The 20,607-nt window shown below is 42.1% G+C and overlaps 1 protein-coding gene across 3 annotated transcripts in view; it reads right to left on the reverse strand.

Moving 5' to 3' along the window:
- The window catches only part of LOC141198470 (cyclic AMP-dependent transcription factor ATF-7-like), a 93,398-nt gene that overhangs the window by 14,266 nt on the left and 58,525 nt on the right, over nucleotides 1–20,607 (reverse strand). For all 3 annotated transcript variants that reach the window (XM_073662969.1, XM_073662966.1, XM_073662967.1), the window contains exons 3-8: nucleotides 6,717–6,813; nucleotides 4,057–4,178; nucleotides 2,996–3,115; nucleotides 1,928–2,082; nucleotides 1,045–1,144; nucleotides 845–961 (exon numbers count right to left, since the gene is read on the reverse strand). In XM_073662969.1, the coding sequence (XP_073519070.1) occupies nucleotides 845–961; nucleotides 1,045–1,144; nucleotides 1,928–2,082; nucleotides 2,996–3,115; nucleotides 4,057–4,178; nucleotides 6,717–6,813 (711 nt within the window). The remainder of the gene's footprint in view (nucleotides 1–844; nucleotides 962–1,044; nucleotides 1,145–1,927; nucleotides 2,083–2,995; nucleotides 3,116–4,056; nucleotides 4,179–6,716; nucleotides 6,814–20,607) is intronic.

The following is a 20,607-nucleotide window of genomic DNA, read 5'->3' on the forward strand; positions in this document are numbered from 1 at the left end:
CCCAGAGGACTTTTGGCAGGGACTTTCATATTTTTAAATTTCCACATTCCAAAAGCCATATATTTTTTTAATCTATCAGTCAACATACCAAGTGTAAAGGCTTGTTTTTTTTGCAGGGTGAGTTATGGTGTTAAACCTATTACATAAAGTATTAAAGGTTCCTCCCTCCAAGTGTAATGGAATAAAAAAATGAATTCCTCAATTTTAATTTTCTTATTGTGACCATTTGGATCACTAGAGGATTTAAAGGGAATCTGTTGGCAGGTTTTGGCTATGTAATCTGAGCACAGCCTGATGTAGGGTCTGAGACCCTGATACTAGTGTTGTGTCACTTAGTCTGTGTGCTGCTGTTTCAATAAAAATCAATGTTTTATCAGCAGGAGATTATTACTACAGGACTAGCTGTCACATGCCACCTAGTCAACTCCTCTGTGTAACCACCACTGGTTTGCCTATGCACAGTGTACACAGAAAGCAGCCAATCAGTGATGTGGGCGGGGTTAAACAGGGCTCAGCATTCAGAGAACGGCTAGGAACAGAGAAAACTGGGATTGTATCAAAATGACACAGCATGAAGACCAGCAATTGACACATTGCTGGAATCAGGGTCTCTGCCCCTACACCATATTGCTGCCAGATTACCTGGTGACAAATTCCCTTTAAACACAAAGTCATTCAATCACTTGGCAGATTTGGGGGCCTTTATTATAACTTTCATAAGCATTTAAGTTTTTACGCATTAATTAAATATTAATGTTGAAATCAAATCGAAATTGTTCTACAACGAAATTACCAGGAAATCACTATTTCCACAATTTACACTGATTACTATTCAGAAACTCACCAATTTGGCTTCGGCATGAGCTGAAAGCCCAGAAGGAGATATATGTCCTGCGCCACCAATAATTGGGGGCCCGGGTATCCCTGGAATATTGGGCACCATGTGCATAGGTCTTGCCAACTAAACAAAGAGCACAAAACTATCAGGGGTACATATTCTTTTCCCACATTATAATAAATCACAGCCCAGACAGATGTCCTTACCGATATAACCGATGGCATCTGTACATGAGGACCTGGGAGGAAAGGAACAGGCGGACCATTGCCCAGATGCATCATTAGGGAAAGAGAGCTGCCCGGGGAACTGAAATGGACAGAACAAATCATTCAAAAGGATAATAAAAATAGGATAATTGAGGGTAAATTACTTGAATAGCAAGAAAACAAAGCTTAAATAATTGTGCAAATGGTGCTCAACTGCAACCATCACACTACTATTCATAAGCAGATAGAGATCTCATTGATACTGATGGATTGGTTAATCAAGGCAATAAATGCAACACTTCCACGCATAGCAGGACGCCTTAAAGGGGTAATCCTATCTTTTACAGTTATGTTTTATCGTTGGGATATGCCATTACCTATTGGTTGGGGTCCAACCTCAGGTGTGCAGAATAAATGGGATACAGCGGTCATTTTGCACAGCGTAGTTTCAGCCACCGGTTCTGCAGGTAATTGCAGTTCAGCCTTAGGCAAGTGAACGGTGTCGGCTGCAGCGCTTTGCAAAGCTGCTTGGATAGGAGCGGCACTGGTCCGAGATAAAATGACGGGGCTACTTCTAAGTTAAGGTTGATTATAGACTGATGGCATATCCTAGCAATGAAAGATGGGAATACCCCTAACAAAACAGTGCCATAAGACCGATTGCTAAAGGGTGATGGAGAATGATAAATTTCAAGAAAACAGGAAGAATAATAATCTGAGGTTAGATAACAACAAGCAGAGTGTAGGATGGAAAGCTGCCATTAAAAAAAACAAAAAAAAAACACATGACAATTGTGGACAGGGAGAGTAGAAAGAAGTTAGGGGGTTTTAGGTGAACACCAAGAAAAGACATTTGCAGACAGTGCAACTATGGCATCCTTACCCTAGCTGTCTGTTGGACGGAGGGGCCTGAGTGATGACAGATGTAGGTGAAGGCAGTGTGGGGTGCAAAGGATCGTATCCCAAATGGAGGGGCAGTGAACCAGGCCGTACTATTGTTGGAGTGGGCGTAGAGCTGACCTGAGGCTTCGCTGGAACCTTAACCAGAGTGACAGAGTAATAATCAGCACTCAATGGACTGAACAACGACCAAAGTCAACCGGCATGAGACGGATACAAAGCACCTGCAACATATTCTCATTACGACTGCACATTCATATTGGATAAAATATGCACATCCATGACTGCTCCTGATGACTGCGATACCACACACATTAGCTAAAAAGATGGTAAGTTTGATGTTCCCATAGGACCCCATTCACCAGCTGAATGTCTGGCAAGGAAGCGTCTGCCTACAGTTTATTACCTGTAAGGGAATGTGCAGCAGACAGTGGGCAGAGAGAGGACCACCGCCAGAAAAACTATACAGATGCCATACCAGGCCTATATCTTAGGAGCCCTGACAGAGGCCAGAAAAGCAGAGCGAACTTAGAGGAGATGAATTTGTTTCATCACTTAACAAGAAGTGTTCATTAGCTGACGGTTCAGCAATGCACACACATTTTATCTGTGGCACAATATCTATTAGTGGGTAAGGGTTGACAGGGCATAAAAGCACAGAGGCTTTAATGAATTGGACTTTTTCCAAGCAACGATACCTCTTTGGTTGAATCCAAACACTATAGTCTGACACGTTCTTGGACAGGTAAATCATACGATAGTCTGAGCATATAATCACCAGCCAGTGACGTGGTCATCTTTCCACCAATCTTTATGACACCTGGTAACTTCTACAACCCCCCATGCAGAACAATGTTCCCACATAGCCCCCCATGCATTTAGCCTAGGTCTGATATGGAGCCATAGGCACTTTCTGTGACTCTATATCGCTCTTTAGAGGCTTCTAAATCTACTTGCTGCAATTAAAGCGTATATTTCAAAAGTCTAAAATACAGGTTTATCGGAAAGCTTTCATTGGACATCACTGCCAAGTACAAATGGGCATCACTACCTTTTCCTCTTCTAATGAACTAGGACTATCTGGAGGGGAGGAATCCACATCTACGGGCTCTTCCTCTTTGATTTTAATATCGGGTGTTGAAGGTAAAGACATGTCCAGTGGTCCCGCACTCTGCAGAAGACAAGAATAAGGAATCAACATCTGATGTCTTACAGAAATCTCATCTATAGCCAGTTCCTTCTATGAGCACATTCATTTTTTGTCACATTTCTAAGTAGGATATTAGAAGAAAATGTTCAAAACTTATTCAGGGCAGCTCTGATGCACAAGCCACTTTACCCAAGACGAGTGAATGCTATTGAAAAAAAAATGGAGCAGTGGATTCATAAAAAAATGAGTTCTGATTTGAACGTAATATTTTCAATGTATTCTGGCACAATACAGTGTAAATACCTTGCTAAATCTGCCACACTGAGTCTAAAAGAATCAGAACTGGCTAATCGGAAATCAGGCCTTGTTGCCCATAGAAATCAATCACAGTGCAGCTTTCATTCCACCACAACAGTTTAAGAAATGAAAGCTGAGTTCTGATTGGTTGCTATGTTTAACTAACAAGACTTTCTCTGTAACAGTTTTTAATACATAAGGCTTATTATTTTATATACCCTTTAACCAGTTCAGGACCGGTTACCTCTTCAAGACTTTTCCCACCGACTTCCAGACTAGGCACATTTTCAGGTTTTATCATAACATCACATGACTGCTGGGTCCAGAGGAGAAAGCACTGTCAGTGCTTCCTAATCTATATACACAGCACTTGTTCAGCGTTGTGTATACAGTAATTAGAAAGGCAGAGATGATAATAAACCATGGCTGTCTTCTCTATGGGCAGTCCCGGCTGTGTCCGACAGTCAGATCCTCACCCCTACAGCTGCATAAACATGTTTCAGAACATCAGTGCAGAGTAAAGTGCTGACCGCCTGGATGTATAAAGTCTATGGGGGGTCAGCAACTAGTTATACAAAGTGTAGATGACTTTTACATCTTCACTTTTTAAAAAAGCCTAAAACCAGGAGGTTCAACAACACGTAACAGTTAATGGTAGCCATCACCTTTTTGTCATCCTCCTCTTCAGCGCCTTTCTTGAACTCATGTTCAAAAGAACTGGCTAACTCATTAAATAAGCCGACTTCTTCACAATTCTTCAGAAAGCGTGTGGGAGTGGGTGTCTGATCTATGAAAGAGGGAGAATTTTCCATATCAAACATTCAGCACGCATAACACTCATTAAATACTAAATGCATTGCAATAAATCTTAAATATATTAAGGAAGTTGCCCAGGACTTATATATTGATGACTTATCCTTTGACAGGTCATCAATGTTAGATTGCTTGGGGGGGTCTAAAATTTGATATCACAAAAGATAAGTTGTTTGCGCTTTCCGCTGATGTTGGATGTAAACAGTGTATGGAGACAGAACATCGCAGCTCAGTAATGCCCTGCGTATGGTCGGCTCTCAGATCCCCACTGATCTGATGTTAATTACATACTATCCACCCATTTACACCAAATCTATCCGGTATCCTGGAGTTATATCTTAGAATGTATTACTCCATTCCCCTTTAGGGTTCACTCACAGTAGATTTGTTACAGAATTTTTTTGCGGCTGAAAAATCCTTGCCATACATCTTAATGGGGTTGTTCCTACAGAGTGTCTATAGATTTTAGCAAAAAGATTAATGGAATTTTGGCTGAAATTTGGGCAACTAATATGCTGGACATGAATATACCCTTATAGGACCATCGATGCATACAGGAAAATTCACTTTGAAGTTTCATTTAGTGGTCTTTTAATTTTACTATCCTTTTTCTATAAGTAATGAATGTTTGAAGTGTACATTAAAATACTTGCTGGTTGCTGTCTTCTGCCGTATGCAAGTATTTTAATGCATACACATTATACAAATATGAGACCTGCACATACTTTACTAATATCGAATGGATGGGGAAATAAAAAAACAAAACTCTTGACTTTAAATTGTAGATTCTGTTGTGAATGGGAACAAGAATGTGATGTGAACATAGTCTTACCTGGCACATGAGAAAATCACATATCAAGCAATTGCATAAGAATGGTAAATCAGGTCTGTCAGCTCAATGTGTAACTATTACAGTGACCAGTCTGCTCTCCTGATAGACAAACTGTGCTGATGCTGATATTTTGGCTACCAGGAGTACTGATCCATAAGTGTTTGAGTCTGGTGTCTTCATGAGGAGAGCACCTCGTCTGTGGCTGTCTATGCACTGATATACAGAGGCCGGTCTACCATCGGCCTGTTGGGCAGGGGCAGGTGGGTTAGAGGAGAAAGGAGCTTCCCTCAAATACACTGGACTCAAACTATGTGTCTGGTGTATTCTCTCTGCTCTTCTATAGCACAGCATAATAAGCTGACAGACCACCTCTAATGTTCTAATACTTCCCAAATCGCATTCTTCCTGAATGGCAGCAGGTGAGGAGAGTCATAGTGAAGAATACTGCCGCTGGAGGAGGCAGCAGAGCGTCCCACCTGCTCCAGGGATGGACACAGACACCAGAGGGTCCCTGCGCAAGTAGTATAAGGCTACTCACTGCACAATACAGAGAGACCTCTCTGAAATTACCATCACTTTAAGGAGACCTCCCACTTATTCAGGCCACACTCAGGGGCCTATTCATTACGACAGGCATTGCACACACCTGTCCTTATGAACGGGCTCACTGGACTATGATGCGCCCAGTTCATTAAGAGGTGCACACCACTTGATGAATTAGGCGCACCTCTTAGCTAGTGTGCATTGCCAGTTGAAAGGTACTCCAGTCAGGACGGGAGTACATCACTGGAGACATTTTCCCCACTTTGAGCCATGAATTTTAATGAAATAGATATTTGGGCTTTGTCACACTTGTCCTACCCTTGATCTGCACATATTGGAGTAGCTGGCCAAATATGGTGTGAAAAAGGCCAAAAGCCGCATTATTTTTGTACAACTTCTGAGTTGTGCAAAAATGTTGTTACTTAAAGGGGTTCTCCGAGAATACAATAAAATTGCAGCCCGTCCTAGTCACATGTCCTAGTCTAGAAACGTGACAAGGAGGAGCTGTAGATTGAGTTATATCAGGGACTCAAATTTATGTCATTCTTGTAGAACCCCTTTAAGGCGTTTTATTCCAGGATTCTGGAGTAAAAACCTTAATGAATCGGACCCTTAATTCCCACAGATTCAGTTCCACGATAGTTTATGCACACCCTAGAAGACCGCTTACCAATGCAATTTTGGGTGGCCATCAGAATGAATTATGGCTGCAGCTTACTATAGACAATCCACCATTAATTGTGGGCTATGAAATTCATTATCTTCATCCTTTATGAGCGACCATATAGAAGTAGGCAGCTTTTAAGTAGCCATGGACTTTCTCCTCACCTGCTGGGTCCTTGGCAGCACCGATCGCACATAAGGTCTAACCAGCTCCGGTCCATTACACAAATCACACACTAGTAAGGAGGGCACTTGGTATAACAAACATTTCGGGGGAAAATTTATTACAAGGGTCTAAGAAACTTGCCTAACTGCCCATGGCAGCCAATCTGAGTTCATTTTCCATTTCCTCAACTATTCTATTCTATAAAAAAATATATAAAAGCTGCGGTGTCATTGGCTGCCATGTAAGACCACTACCACAACAGGGCCCTTCGTTTTTCTCTAAACTATCTGCCGGAGGGGGCACATTACCTTGGATGATCACAGAGTCGGTCCTTGCAGGCCCAAACTTCAGGGTCATCTCATGCTTGTGTTTGTGTACAGCCAAATGGTCTTCATTTGTGAAGCGCTACAATAAATGGAAGACGTGTTTAATAGTAATAGTAAACCTATACATAAAAGAAAGCAAAAAACGTTAAAACTTGAGCTAGCCAACCCAAGCCAGAAAATACGGCACTGTATGGACTGAGAGCTTCTGTGTCTCTGCAACACGGACAGATGAGGTGTCTCACTATGCAATGTGACACACACAGCCTGGATAGAGCGTGGGTTACAGTCTACACTAGGATTCACAGAGCGCCCCCGGCAGCTCCAACTGAACACAAGGTTACATCATACGGGCGACTCCTTAATTGTAATTAACACACTTCGTTAGCATTACAGGGAAGAGGAGCCTTCAGGCGCATTTACACTGAAAGGTTAGTGAGAAACACTCCTTTTCCAATAATTGGGTCATGTAAATAGCTGCTGATCACCTGACGAACAAGCAAAAATGCTTGTTCGTCGGGTGAGATGATCTTTTGGATTGCTTAACAGATCATCGTTCTAGATAGCACATTGTCCTGTGTACGTAGGATGTGAGCTGCCATGAACAATGGCTGCCTGTGTGCACTGAGCGATCTAGATCACTGTTCTGTATGCATCCGAAGTACGGTCTACCTGTGTAAACAGGCTATAAAAAGACTGCTAAGCGGCAAACATATTGCCGGTTGGCAGTCATTTAACATTGCACACTGAGCAATGTAAATACACTCTTGCGTGCCCACGTTGCGTATTACAAGCGTATATGCTGCGGAATTTCTGCAGCGTAAACGCTTGTAAAACGCATGTATATCCGCACCCCATGGTCCCCAATGGCATTCAGCAATGTCAATGCCCATGCTGCGGATTTTTCCGCAGCGTATATGCTGCGGTCAAAAATCCGCAGCATGTTCATTAATTTTGCGTTTCTGCATGCGGAATCAATGTGCGGATGGTACCCAAGTCTGGAGGAGAGGAGACTCATCCAGACCTAGGTACCAAAGAACCTGTAAAAAAAATAAAAAAATAAAGTTTATACCTCATCTTCTGATGTTTTCCCTCCGTCGCGCTGTTGTGTGAAGGACCTGCCACGTCATTGAGTCATGTGACCCATCACATGACTCAATGACGTCACCGAAGGTCCTGCACACAACAGCGTGAGCCGCTCAAGACTCCGGACGGGGCAGAGAATGCATCGGAAGGTGAGTATAAACTTTATTTTTTAATTTTTTACCATTCTGATTCTTTTTTTTTTAACTATTACTTGGTCACACTATATAAATCCATGCCTGTTGCATGGATTTATATAGTGTGAACAAGTTGTCAAGCACTTTTCCAAGTGATGCTTAAATCACTTGGAGAAGTGCTTGATAACCCGCATGCGGAAATGCATGCAAAGACGCCTCACAAACGCTTCTACCTGGCGGGAAAACCTCATGTAAAATCCGCATGCGATTTTCCCGCCAGGGAGAAGCGTAAAAAATATGCTTCACTTCCGCAACGTGGGCACATAGCCTTAGGCACATGACTCAGTGACGTGGCAGGTCCTTCACACAACAGCGCGACGGAGGGAAAACATCAGAAGATAAGTATAAACTTTATTTTATTCTTTTTTTTACAGGTTCTTTGGTACCCAGGTCTGGAGGAGAGTCTCCTCTCCTCCAGACTTGGGTACCATCCGCACATTGATTCCGCATGCGGAAACGCAAAATTAATGAACACGCTGCGGATTTTTGACCGCAGCATATACGCTGCGGAAAAATCCGCAGCATGGGCATTGACATTGCGGAATGCCATTGGGGACCATGGGGTGCGGATATACATGCGTTTTACAAGCGTTTACGCTGCGGAAATTCCGCAGCATATAAGATTGTAATACGCAACGTGGGCACACAGCCTTAGGCTGTGTGCCCACGAAGCAGAAATACTCCGGATTTTTTACGCTTCTCCCTGGCAGGAAAAACACATGCAGATTTTACATGCGTCTTTTTTCTGCCAGGGAGAAGAAGTATTTGTCAAGCGTTTTCGCATGCATTTTCGCATGCGGATTATCAAGCACTTTTCCAAGCGATTTTAGCATCACTTGGAAGAGTGCTTGACAACTTGTTCATACTATATAAATTCATGCAACCGACATGGATTTATAAAGTGTGACCAAGTTAATGGTTAAAAAAAAGAATAAAAATGGTAAAAACAAAACAAAAAAACAAACAAAAAAAACATTATACTTACCTTCCGATGGCCCCCGGTCTCCTCAGTGATGCGTCCTGGCTCCCCGGTGACTCGTGGTGGTCTAAAAGGACCTTCCATGACGTCATTTAGTCATGTGACAGGTTCTTTTTTAACTACAGGTACTATGGTACCCGGGTCTGGAGGAGAGTCTCCTCTTCTCCAGATCCAGGTACCATCCGGACATTGAATCGCTTAATATCCGCATGTGCACATGTAGTCATGCGGATATTAAGCGATTCAATGCAAGTCAATGGCGGCGATTATGCCAAGTATCCGCAAAAATGCATAGTGGGCACGCATCCTTAGGGTAGGTTCACATATGTCAGATTTGGGGTGGATAATTCTTTTGCTACTTTAAGGATATGTGCACACACAGAGTATTTACCTCAGATTTGTCTGCAGCAACAACGCTGTGTAAAATACACACTTTACCTCTTTCTTTTGAATGAGTGAAAAATACTTCAAAAACGCTGCAAGTTTGAAAAACAAAAAAAGCTTTGATGGTCCAAATTAAGTAGCATGTGCATGAGATTAAAGAAATATTCACTTTGCTGGTGCTGTAAAAAGCTGGACTTTATTCCACTGCAAAAACACAAAGAGAAAAAGGGGACAAAAAGGCAGTGTATGAACGAACCCTGAGGCTATGTGCATACGTTGCGTTTTAGCTACGTTTTTATTGTCTCTTGTGCATGCTGATAAAGTTTAATGCCCTAAAAAAAACATGATGCAACTTCCTTAGGTTTTTGCACCAAAAAAGCAGCAAAACCTGATACCTGCATTTGTTTTTGCACTTACTCACTGCTTTCTATGGGTGAAAAATGCTGAAAGAATTGGCATGCTGCAGTTTGCAAAAAAAAAGCAGTTTTCCAATTTAGTCAGAAAAAAAACACCAAGGTGTGTGCATGAGATTTCTGAAATCTCATAGCTTTTACTGGTAATGTAAAACGCAGATTAAAATTTACATTAAAAAAACACAGCAAAAACGCAAAGTGTGAACATAGCCTTAGGCTATGTGCACTGCACACGTTTTGTACTTGCAACAGATTTTTGGAATGTTGGAAGGAAAAACGATGAGTAAAATAAGTGCGTTTTCTTTTTTCATACACTTTTTTTCCCCATTTAAGGGATGAAAAAGGCTGCAAAACTCAGAGTAATGACATGGAGCAGCTCTGAGAAAACACGATGAAGGTTCAAATCTGCAAGGAAAAAAGAGCAGCGTGTGCATGAGATTTCAAAATGTTCATTCACTTTGCTGGTACCATAAAACACCTCGTGGAAAATGCAACGTGTGAACAAGCCCTGATGCAGATTTTTCCCTGGTCTTCACAACTCCAGCATTGATGTATTGACACACTTAATAAAGCCTGTGTCCAGCTACAGCAACACGTCATCAAAAGGGGCCAGTAATCAGAAATCAAGGAAACCTTACAATAGGAGAGCAGAAGTTAGTTTTTTTGTTTTTGTTATTTTCCCATTTTATACAATATTTTGCAGAAGAATGTAAGAATGTTATTAAGGTTTTGCGCTTTCTGGAGAAAATCCTTACTCTTTCCGCAGCAGAATTTGACATGGTGTGGATCAGATGGTCAATTTCTGCAGTGTGTGGATTCATTCAATTCTCATCCACTTTGCTAACACGGTGTTCCACTTCGGACTTTTGGTCCTCAAATTCGGGTGAAAAATGAGATGCAATTCTGTCCCTAAAACATCCAGTGAATGTACAAAGTGGAGATGAACGGCTGCCAAACAGAGCAGTGTGTGGCTGTAGGGAATTACAAGTCTGTAGAAGGGAGGAAAGGAAAATTTGCTCAACAACTGTACAAATTTGTATGTAAATGGTGATGTGATCGGTCAGCTGGACGAATGATGTGAAAGCCTTTAACTTAAATATGGAATACTAAAAACAGATAGAAAAACCAGTTGCACACTGATAAACTGGGAGGGGGATTGAAATAAAAAAAAATATATGGGGAGTTCTTCCAACAGCTGAGAAATGCATTCCAGCAGCCAGGAAAAGTGAATAAAGGGCACCGCACCCCCTCTAGTCCCGTGCTTTTAGTGCCAAAACAACCTCAGGAAAAATAGGCCCCTGGAAGCCGTATCCAAGCCTGGCACGCACAGCCTGCGGAAACATGAGAGCTATGGGATTACTGCACACATACAATCACACAGCCATGTTCCTCCACTTCCTCTCGGCTGAAGGAGAGCATGTGTGTGCGCAGGGAGGGGAGGCAGCTGGGGAAACCAGCAGAAACGCCTGATAGGATCCTATATGTGATCATCATCCATTATTCAATGATTAGGAGAGAAATCTAATACAAGGAGCAGGCCAACACCAAATTAGGAATTAAAGGGTGGGGGCTTAACCCCCTAAGGAAAATGACAAGTTTGGACCTAAGGACCACAGGAATGTTTCTTTTCCTCTTGGCATCCTAATATTTTTTACATCAATTCGGTTGTGAGACATGTTGATTCGGGCATGTTTTTACTTACTTTAGACTTCATTTTTAGGGTAAAAATTGTATTACTATAGAATTTCTTACTACAGTGTTGTACAGGAGTAGTTGCTGCCGTGGGGACAACATTGACTATATCACACCATGTCAAGGCAGAAATGAATTTGTGATATAATGAGACATAAAGATCCCCTCACCGGGTTATAGAGCTCCTTAGGAGAGATTCAGTGCTCTTTAAATGGTCACTACTGTCCTTTCAACACACTTTGTATAAATCCGTAGTACTGGTGAATCTAAGAAACTTTGTAATATTTCTTATTAGAGAACACTCCTTCTTTCTCCATTTACAAGCCACTTCTTTCTCCATTTACAAGCCACTTCTTTCCCTCCCCCTCTTGTGAACTCTACTTACACCCACTATAAAAAAACACAAACCCAAACAAAATAGTTAAAATCAGTAAAGCAATACGTGGACTGTCAGTGCAGTGAGGGGTCAGGTTAGAGGGTCTTTTAAACTCTGGGATGGGGAAGGAGGAGAGAGGAGCAGAGTGGTTAAACAAGCAGAGGCAGATTGTACTGCAATTAGTGAGCGATTTAGCTAAACACAGAGCTGGATTCACAGCTACACCACTCAGTACTGCTGTATAAATGCCATGTATGCGGTTTCTCTTACTTCTGAACATGTCCCTAAAATAGAAAGAAAATCAGGACTGACATCATAGCAGCTCATCTCCACCCAACAGCCCAGAGGAAACCCAAAGATAGAGCTTGCAGAGGAGAAAGATGCAGAATACAAGTCACATAATGGCCAGAAATGGGGCTATTCCTCATGTAAGCACATGATAGGTTATCATGGAAAGTTACCTGAAATGACAGTTACACTTTCAGGCATCAAGCACAGACACTTTCATGACATTTTTTGGGAAATGCATATTAGGGACTATGAAGTACCAATTATTTTTGTGTGCCTTTTTAGTGGATTGTGACTCATGATTTTATTAATTTTTTTTTTATTTTATGCACATTATTATTAGAAAGCTGATACATTTCTACAGGTTTGCTACTTTTTCATTTTAATTATTTTTGTTTTATTATGTAGAAATATATTCAGATGATTTTGGATACATAGTTTTATATATAATCTGTATAAGTAACACAAGCTTTATAGATATACGGCACTCCTGTGTAAAAGTGGTGCTCAAGAAGGGTTACACCCCGCTATAAATGAATGAAAGGACTTGGCACTCCAGTAGAAAGTATGTGCAGAAATACATTGTAGACAATCCAGAAATTATGTGTAATGTGTCGGTCCCAAAGCCTGGACCTTCGTCAGATACGGATTGTTGTAGGCTCCATAAAAGCTGTGTAGATGGGTGTAAGAGAAGTGCGACCGCAGCCGCTGTTTGAAAGGTGCCGTATCTGATGAAGGTGTTGGGGCCAAAACGTTCTATATAATTTCTGAATTTCTGACAATAAAATTCTACACATACTTTCTACTAGAGTGCCAAGTCCTTTAATTTATTTATAATCTGTAGAAGTACGGTATTTGGGATCGGTTAGTACAATTCATGGTACTACACGTTTTTTTTTTTTTTTATAGAACGTGGTCCTAGGAGGTTTACATGAGATTTTATAATCAATTTTAGAAGCCAACCGTACCGTATCTCTGGGTAAAAGACGGAAAATGCATATTGAGCGACCTGTTGTGACAGCGGCAGCATATATGTACGGGCATTTTATCTAAAAACCTCCCTGACTACATCTCTAGCCAGTGTGCAATTCCATTAGATATCTGGACATCTTCAGGTTACGCTGAGGGGATTCACACTTGTGAGCAGTCTGGTTACACTTATTTTGTGACAGCAGGGGGCACTTTATAAAAAGGAAAGGCTCTGTGCATCAGTGTGTATGAATCAGATGACTACCGCTGTAACCTAGACATGGCCACCAAGAGGACGACTGTGACTCATCTCATCTGTGAAAAGTATCCCCCGTCACTTCCAGTCCCACGCAGTTAGACAAGATATTAATTTGCCTAAATAATAATAATGATCCTCTTTAGAGAAGCGGCGTTGAGTGCGCCCTTTACAATAGACATGGCTTATATAACACCGGAGTCTATAGTACTCGTCACATCATGCCACAACAAATCACATAATTGACTGAAAGTATGCAGAATTTCATTGTGTTCGATTAACATCTTGGCAAACGGATCTGTAGTTTAACTTAAACCAACTGTTTAAAAAGGAAAAAAAAAGAAAGAAGAACAGCATGTGTAGGTTTGGACTGACATGACGGCTCTTGCAGTATGTGATGAGTCATTACACATGTGGGGCTGCGGAGTGTGCAGAATAGCTTTAAAGGAGAACGCAGTTTTGGAAAGTCCCTACTTGGAAGAAGGGAGCCTTGAAACTAATGGTGCATTTACACCAGTGATACTCGTTTCATGGGAATAGTCACTCTCAATTATCCGACGGTGTCCATCTGCCGGCAATCGCTTGCCGAAGGAGGAAAGCCGCTGTCGCCTGCCGAAGGAGGAAAGCCGCTGTCGCCTGCCGAAGGAGGAAAGCCGATGTCGCCTGCCGAAGGAGGAAAGCCGATGTCGCCTGCCGAAGGAGGAAAGCCGCTGTCGCCTGCCGAAGGAGGAAAGCCGCTGTCGCCTGCCGAAGGAGGAAAGCCGCTGTCGCCTGCCGAAGGAGGAAAGCCGCTGTCGCCTGCCGAAGGAGGAAAGCCGCTGTCGCCTGCCGAAGGAGGAAAGCCGCTGTCGCCTGCCGAAGGAGGAAAGCCGCTGTCGCCTGCCGAAGGAGGAAAGCCGATGTCGCCTGCCGAAGGAGGAAAGCCGATGTCGCCTGCCGAAGGAGGAAAGCCGATGTCGCCTGCCGAAGGAGGAAAGCCGCAATCATCGGTCGAAGGAGGAAAGCCGCAATCATCTGTCGGGTGATCTGATTGGTTATGTCAGCATAAAAATGATCGGCAGCACATCACCCCGTGTAAATAGATGTGCTGGCCGATAAGATCATGCAATAATTCTGTCCCCATCATCGCTTGTCAGCCTGTGTAAACAGGACAGTAAACGAGGGCCAAACTTGTTATACAGCCTATTGGCAAACTGATGGGCTATAATGCCTAAGTGCAACATAAGACCATGTTCTCTGCATACATCTGCAGTCTGCACTGGTTATAGCGGCTTTTTTTCCTTTTCTTGATGGATTTTTAGCAGGGCTGTGGAGTCGATAAGCCAAACCTCGGACTCAGACTCCGCAATTTCCATGACACCAACTCCAACTCTGACTCCCTCATACATGGCTCATGTTTAAGTGATAAATTTACTGTAGCACAGATTCATCTCAGCTAAAAGTCTAGACCCTTAGATCAGGACTAGGACAGACATTTATAGGACATTTCATAACTTTCCCAAATTATTATGAAAAAATATTCCCCTCAAACTGCATTTAACTACTGTACCCAATTTATTATATACTTTAGCAGTCGGAGTTGGTCCATTTTATACCAACTCCGACTCCATAGCCCTGGTTTTTAGTGCAGAAATGCTGGGATTTTGCTTTTAAAAATACAATGGTGTTTTTTACATGCATTTTCTTCAGCCTTTCATGCATTTTCATGAAATCGCATCCACTTTGCTTGATCTGCTAAACACAACCTGTCAGTAACATTGCTTCTGAGCAAGCAGAGGTAGTGGAGGATAGGGGTACTGTAAAACACTGAGATACCTATTCATCCTTCAATGTTGAGAGCCCAATTTGAATATCAATAAAAGCCGAATTTCGCAGCAAGTGCTAGTGGGCGTATCAGTGCACTTGAAGTCTATGACTTATTATCGCTTCTTCCAGTCGGCACCGATCCCACTTGAAAGACAGCGATGAGCAGCAATGATATTACGCCGCAGCTCATGTGTTTCCACTATCAATCAAGGAGTGAAAGTAGCACCGGGGGGGGGGCGGGGGAGTAAAGAGCAGCAATGGACTGCAAATGCCCATCATTGCACTTGCAAACATAATTTGCATATCAATAGAAGCCAAATCGTTCATAGTGTTTTTCACTCTCCTAGCCTGCTTTACCTCTGCTTGCTCAGGGGTAGTGTTACTAACAGTTTCTCTTTAAACGCAGATTTTCGACACAAAAACAAGCAGCATAAAAAATGTTAAGGTTAAGTGGGAACACGGCCTAAGATGAGCACAATGCAGAAGGTACAGTTATATGAAAAAGTTTGGGCACCCCTATTAATCTTAAGCTTATTGTTTTATAAAAATTAGTGTTTTTGCAACAGCTAATTTCAGTTTGCTATATGTAATAACTGTTGGACACAGTAATGTTTCTGCCTTGAAATGAGGTTTATTGTACTAACAGAAAATGTGCAATCTGCATTCAAACAAAATTTGACAGGTGCATAAGTATGGGCACCTCACCAGAAAAGTGACATTAATATTTAGTAGATCCTCCTTTTGCAAAAATAACAGCCTCTAGTCGCTTCCTGTAGCTTTTAATGATTTCCTGGATCCTGGATGAAGGTATTTTTGACCATTTCTCTTTACAAAACAATTCCAGTTCAGTTAAGTTTGATGGTCGCCGAGCATGGACAGCCCTCTTCAAATGATCCCACAGATGTTCAATGATATTCAGGTCTGGGGACTGGGATGGCCATTCCAGAACATTGTAATTGTTCCTCTGCATGAATGCCTGAGTAGATTTGGAGCGGTGTTTTGGATCATTGTCTTGCTGAAAGATCCATCCCCTGCGTAACTTCAACTTTATCACTGATTCTTGAACATTATTGTCAAGAATCTGCTGATACTGAGTGGAATCCATGCGTCCCTCAACTTTAACAAGATTCCCGGTGCCGGCATTGGCCACACAGCCCCAAAGCATGATGGAACCTCCACCAAATTTTACTGTGGGTAGCAAGTGTTTTTCTTGGAATGCTGTGTTTTTTGGCCGCCATGCATAACGCCTTTTTGTTTGACGAAACAACTCAATCTTGGTTTCATCAGTCCACAGGACCTTCTTCCAAAAAGAAATTGGCTTCTCCAAATGTGCGTTTGCATACCTCAGCCGACTCTGTTTGTGGCGTGCTTGCAGAAACGGCTTCTTTCGCATCACTCTCCCATACAGCTTCTCCTTGTGCAAAGTGCGTTGTATAATTGACCGATGCACAGTGACACCATCTGCAGCAAGTTGATGCTGCAGCTCTCTGGAGGCGGTCTGAGGATTGTCCTTGACTGATCTCACCATTCTTCTTCTCTGCCTTTCTGATGTTTTTCTTGGCCTGCCACTTCTGGCCTTAACAAGAACTGTCCCTGTGTTCTTCCATTTCCTTACTATGTTCCTCACAGTGGAAACTGACAGGTTAAATCTCTGAGACAGCTTTTTGTATCCTTCCCCTGAACAACTATGTTGAATAATCTTTGTTTTCAGATCATTTCACAGTTGTTTTGAGGAGCCCATGATGCCACTCTTCAGAGGAGATTCAAACAGGAGAACAACTTGCAAGTGGCCACTTTAAGTAGCTTTTCTCATGATTGCATACACCTGGCTATGAAGTTCAAAGCTCAATGAGGTTACAAAACCAAAAAAAGTGCTTTAGTAAGTCAGTAAAAAGTAGGTAGGAGTATTTAAAACAAGAAAATGATAAGGGTGCCCATACTTATGCACCTGTCAAATTTTGTTTGAATGCAGATTGCACATATTCTGTTAGTACAATAAACCTCATTTCCAGGCAGAAACATTACTGTGTCCAACAGTTATTACATATATCAAACTGAAATAGCTGTTGCAGAAACACCAATTTTTATTAAACATTAAGCTTAAGATTAATAGGGGTGCCCAAACGTTTTCATATAACTGTATATGAAGACTGACTTTTCCTTACCCAAAGTTAATTAGAGTGAATTCTGCCACATTCTTTATAAGGAGGCGGACATCACTTACTCAGCTTGGTGCAGTTTAGACAAAGTCAGAAAACTAGGTCTACACTCCGCAAGTAGAGAAGCCGATGTGACATTTTCTGGTATAAAACTTTTGGAAAGCATGGTGCAAACATTGAAAATTTTGCACACTTTACTCCAGTTTTTGGAGTAAATTAATCCCCAAAAAGTTGCAAACAGCTGGATAAACTTGGGCTACGGTGTCCTGCTAGGAGCCCAAGGAATGAGTTGGTTAGTATGCAAGTAATCTTGGCAATTTCCCTGCAGCGCCACAATGGGGTTGTTCACTTTTTCTTACTGATATATATGGTAAGTATGTCAGGCTCTCCGCCTTGTCAGTGCCGCCTTCCTCATAGACTTCACAGCGCTCCTATTCTCAAAATAGCTGCTACTGGTGGAGCATATGACCGGACCTGTCCATCAGTCTCCTCCAATGGAAAAGCAGCTTTCTCATGTGCAGTGTTTTGCAAGTAGAAGAGGCAGATGGACAGGCCTGGTCACAGGCTTCTCCGGTGGAGACAATTGTGAGAACTGTGAAGTCAGTAAGGAACGTGGCACTAACAAGGAGGAGAACCTGTAATACTTAGATTTTAATAAGTGGCACAAAATCATGTTCACAACTCATCTGTTCATGGCCAACCCCTCTAAACTACCACTCCAGTGTTTTTTTTTAATTTCACCATCGATTAGTTAACAGTAATATGTGTTCTGTGTGTAATAAAATACTTACATCTTTTGCCGTTTCCAGCGCAGCTCAGTTCCTCTTCTGGATCACATGACCACAGTTGTGTCTAGCCTAACATTCCATTCCAATGTTTACCTGAAGTAATTTTCTCAATATAAGGCGACGTTTGCACGTTCAGTATTTGGTCAGTATTTTACATCAGTATCTGTAAGCCAAAACCAGGAATGAGTGATAAATACAGAAGTGGTGATGTGTTTCTGTTATACTTTTCAGCTGATTGCTCTATTCCTGGTGTTTACTTACAAATACTGATGGAAAATACTGACCAAATACTGAACGTGTGAATCTGGCCTTAATCAGACTCAGAAGACTCTCATAGACTTACGTTGAGAGCAAGTAATGGTCGGGTCCGCATTGTGACCTGGCAAGTCACTGACTCAGAGCTGTAGTCACAAGATGGCAAAAAGGGACTGGAGCAGCACTGGAAACGGCAGAAGACAGCAACCGGAAGTACTACCGATACCTAACCAATGTTTGAATTAAAAAAAAAAAGAAGCTGGAATGGGGCATGAGGCATCACCAGGAACTAGTCAAATCAACAAGTTGTCTGTGTTAGATGAGTGAGATTGTCACACAAGTACAATCTGAATTATTTTGTGACTCGATATGGCCAGAAAAGTAAAAGGTTTTTTTTCAGATTTTCCCTTTCCCCCAGCTGCAGTTTACTTTAAAAGAAACCTAAACAAACCTCGTTTTACACAAACTCCCCAGGTCCAGTGGTGATTCTTCACTGCTACTCCTGCTGTCTTATTGCAGGCTGACGTCATGTCGACAGCTCTGCAGCCAATTAGTGAGCGCAGGAACAGCTCGTGCTGTCAACTCATGCAGAGCGGCTGAGCTCTGTTATTGGCCGCAGCGCTGCTAACGTGACCTCAGCGCTGCGGACAATAACATAAACTAGGAGCAGCGGTGGAGACTAAGCGCTGGACTTGGAGGGAACAGTAAAAGTACAGTTTTCTTTTTAAACGCAGTCAGAAGACAGGGGCTTTCAGAAAACAGAAAACTCCTTTAGGAGAACAGCTGGCTGCACTTTTTTCTATATATTGGTCTAGTCTAGTGGGTGTCCCCAGACACAGATGTTTGATGACAGCGGTAACTTAAATTTTATTGGAAAGAGTGGACGAATCTACTGTAACAATAAACCTGAACCAGCTGAGTTTCGGTGTAAGAAAAAAATAGTTGATTTTTCAGACAAAAATGTTATGTGTGTAACCAGATTAAAGGTGCTTTTCTGTGTACTGATTTCGATTTTCCCACTTGTCCATGGGCCTGTGTCTCTGCTATTACAGCTCAGCCTCTATTTTTGGGTGAAGGGCACAATCACATAGATCAATGCATACATAACTTTTTTAGATGAAAAGTTATTTTTGGATTAATGCAGGATGTAAAAACAGCATAGAAACTGCAATATGTGACCACAGCTTTACACTGGATGCTTGGAAAGTCATTTTTACTAAGTGGGAGCATAAGCTTTACACTGTAATTACATTAAAGGGCACCCGACAGGTTCCCCAAAACCGCTACCATGTGTTTAATCCTATGTGAACACCCTGCCTAACATGCACTTTATACAGAATAAGTGATTTCAGTGTATGGTCAAAAAAAAAAAGGTTAAAAATCCGTTTCCAATAGTTTCAGACTAGTAGAGAGAGCATTGGTTTCCCCAGACTAGTCGTCTCAGTAATCATGTTACCGCGATCCTGTGGATGTGAGAATATTATTTGCAAGAGCGGTGCCACCGCCGGATGTCTGCAAGTCTCTTCCACAGGATCGCACTAACATGATTACTGGGACAACTAGTCTGAAGAAACTAAGGCCCGCTCGACTAGTCTGAAACTATTGGAAATGGATTTTTAACATTCTAGCAATCACATACTGTACAAAGGGCTTGTTAGGCAGGATGTAACCATAAGAATAAACACATGCTAGCAGTTTGGGGGGCATGGAGGATCCGTCAGGTTCCCTTTAAAGAGAATTGGAGAACAACATGGAGATGTAGCAATTGCCAGGTGTAATAGGCGGGATGGTCTCTACACTGCACCACCATTTACAGGTCACTGACTCCAGCACACATACACATGCAGCTATTCTCCATGCCATGAGTACAAAAATGTTCTCACTCTCGGTAGAACCTGTTTGTTATATGCTTGCTGCGGTTTATGGGAAGGGATAAGCGTATACCGTGTTTTGTATCAAATGAAAGGTGCCCAGGATCTGACGAGACTTGTCACAAACATCTCATGCAGCAGCGATGAGATTAAGGATTCCTATTCATCAAATACAAAAGGATCATAAGTCCAACAGAGAAGGTATCACAGAAAAGCCTTATTACATGTGGGACGTTCCCCGATGTAGTTGAAGGTTACATAGGAAAAATGTCCTAATCCCTTACAGGCAATTTTCGTTTTTGTGTTTTCATTATTTCCTCCCCTTTTTCAAATAGCAGTAACTTTATCTTTTCGTTGACA

Source organism: Phyllobates terribilis, unplaced genomic scaffold (genome assembly GCF_046119375.1).
Source record: "Phyllobates terribilis strain yellow unplaced genomic scaffold, ASM4611937v1 Scaffold_2__4_contigs__length_985480577, whole genome shotgun sequence".
In the NCBI taxonomy this organism is placed as follows: domain Eukaryota; kingdom Metazoa; phylum Chordata; class Amphibia; order Anura; family Dendrobatidae; genus Phyllobates; species Phyllobates terribilis.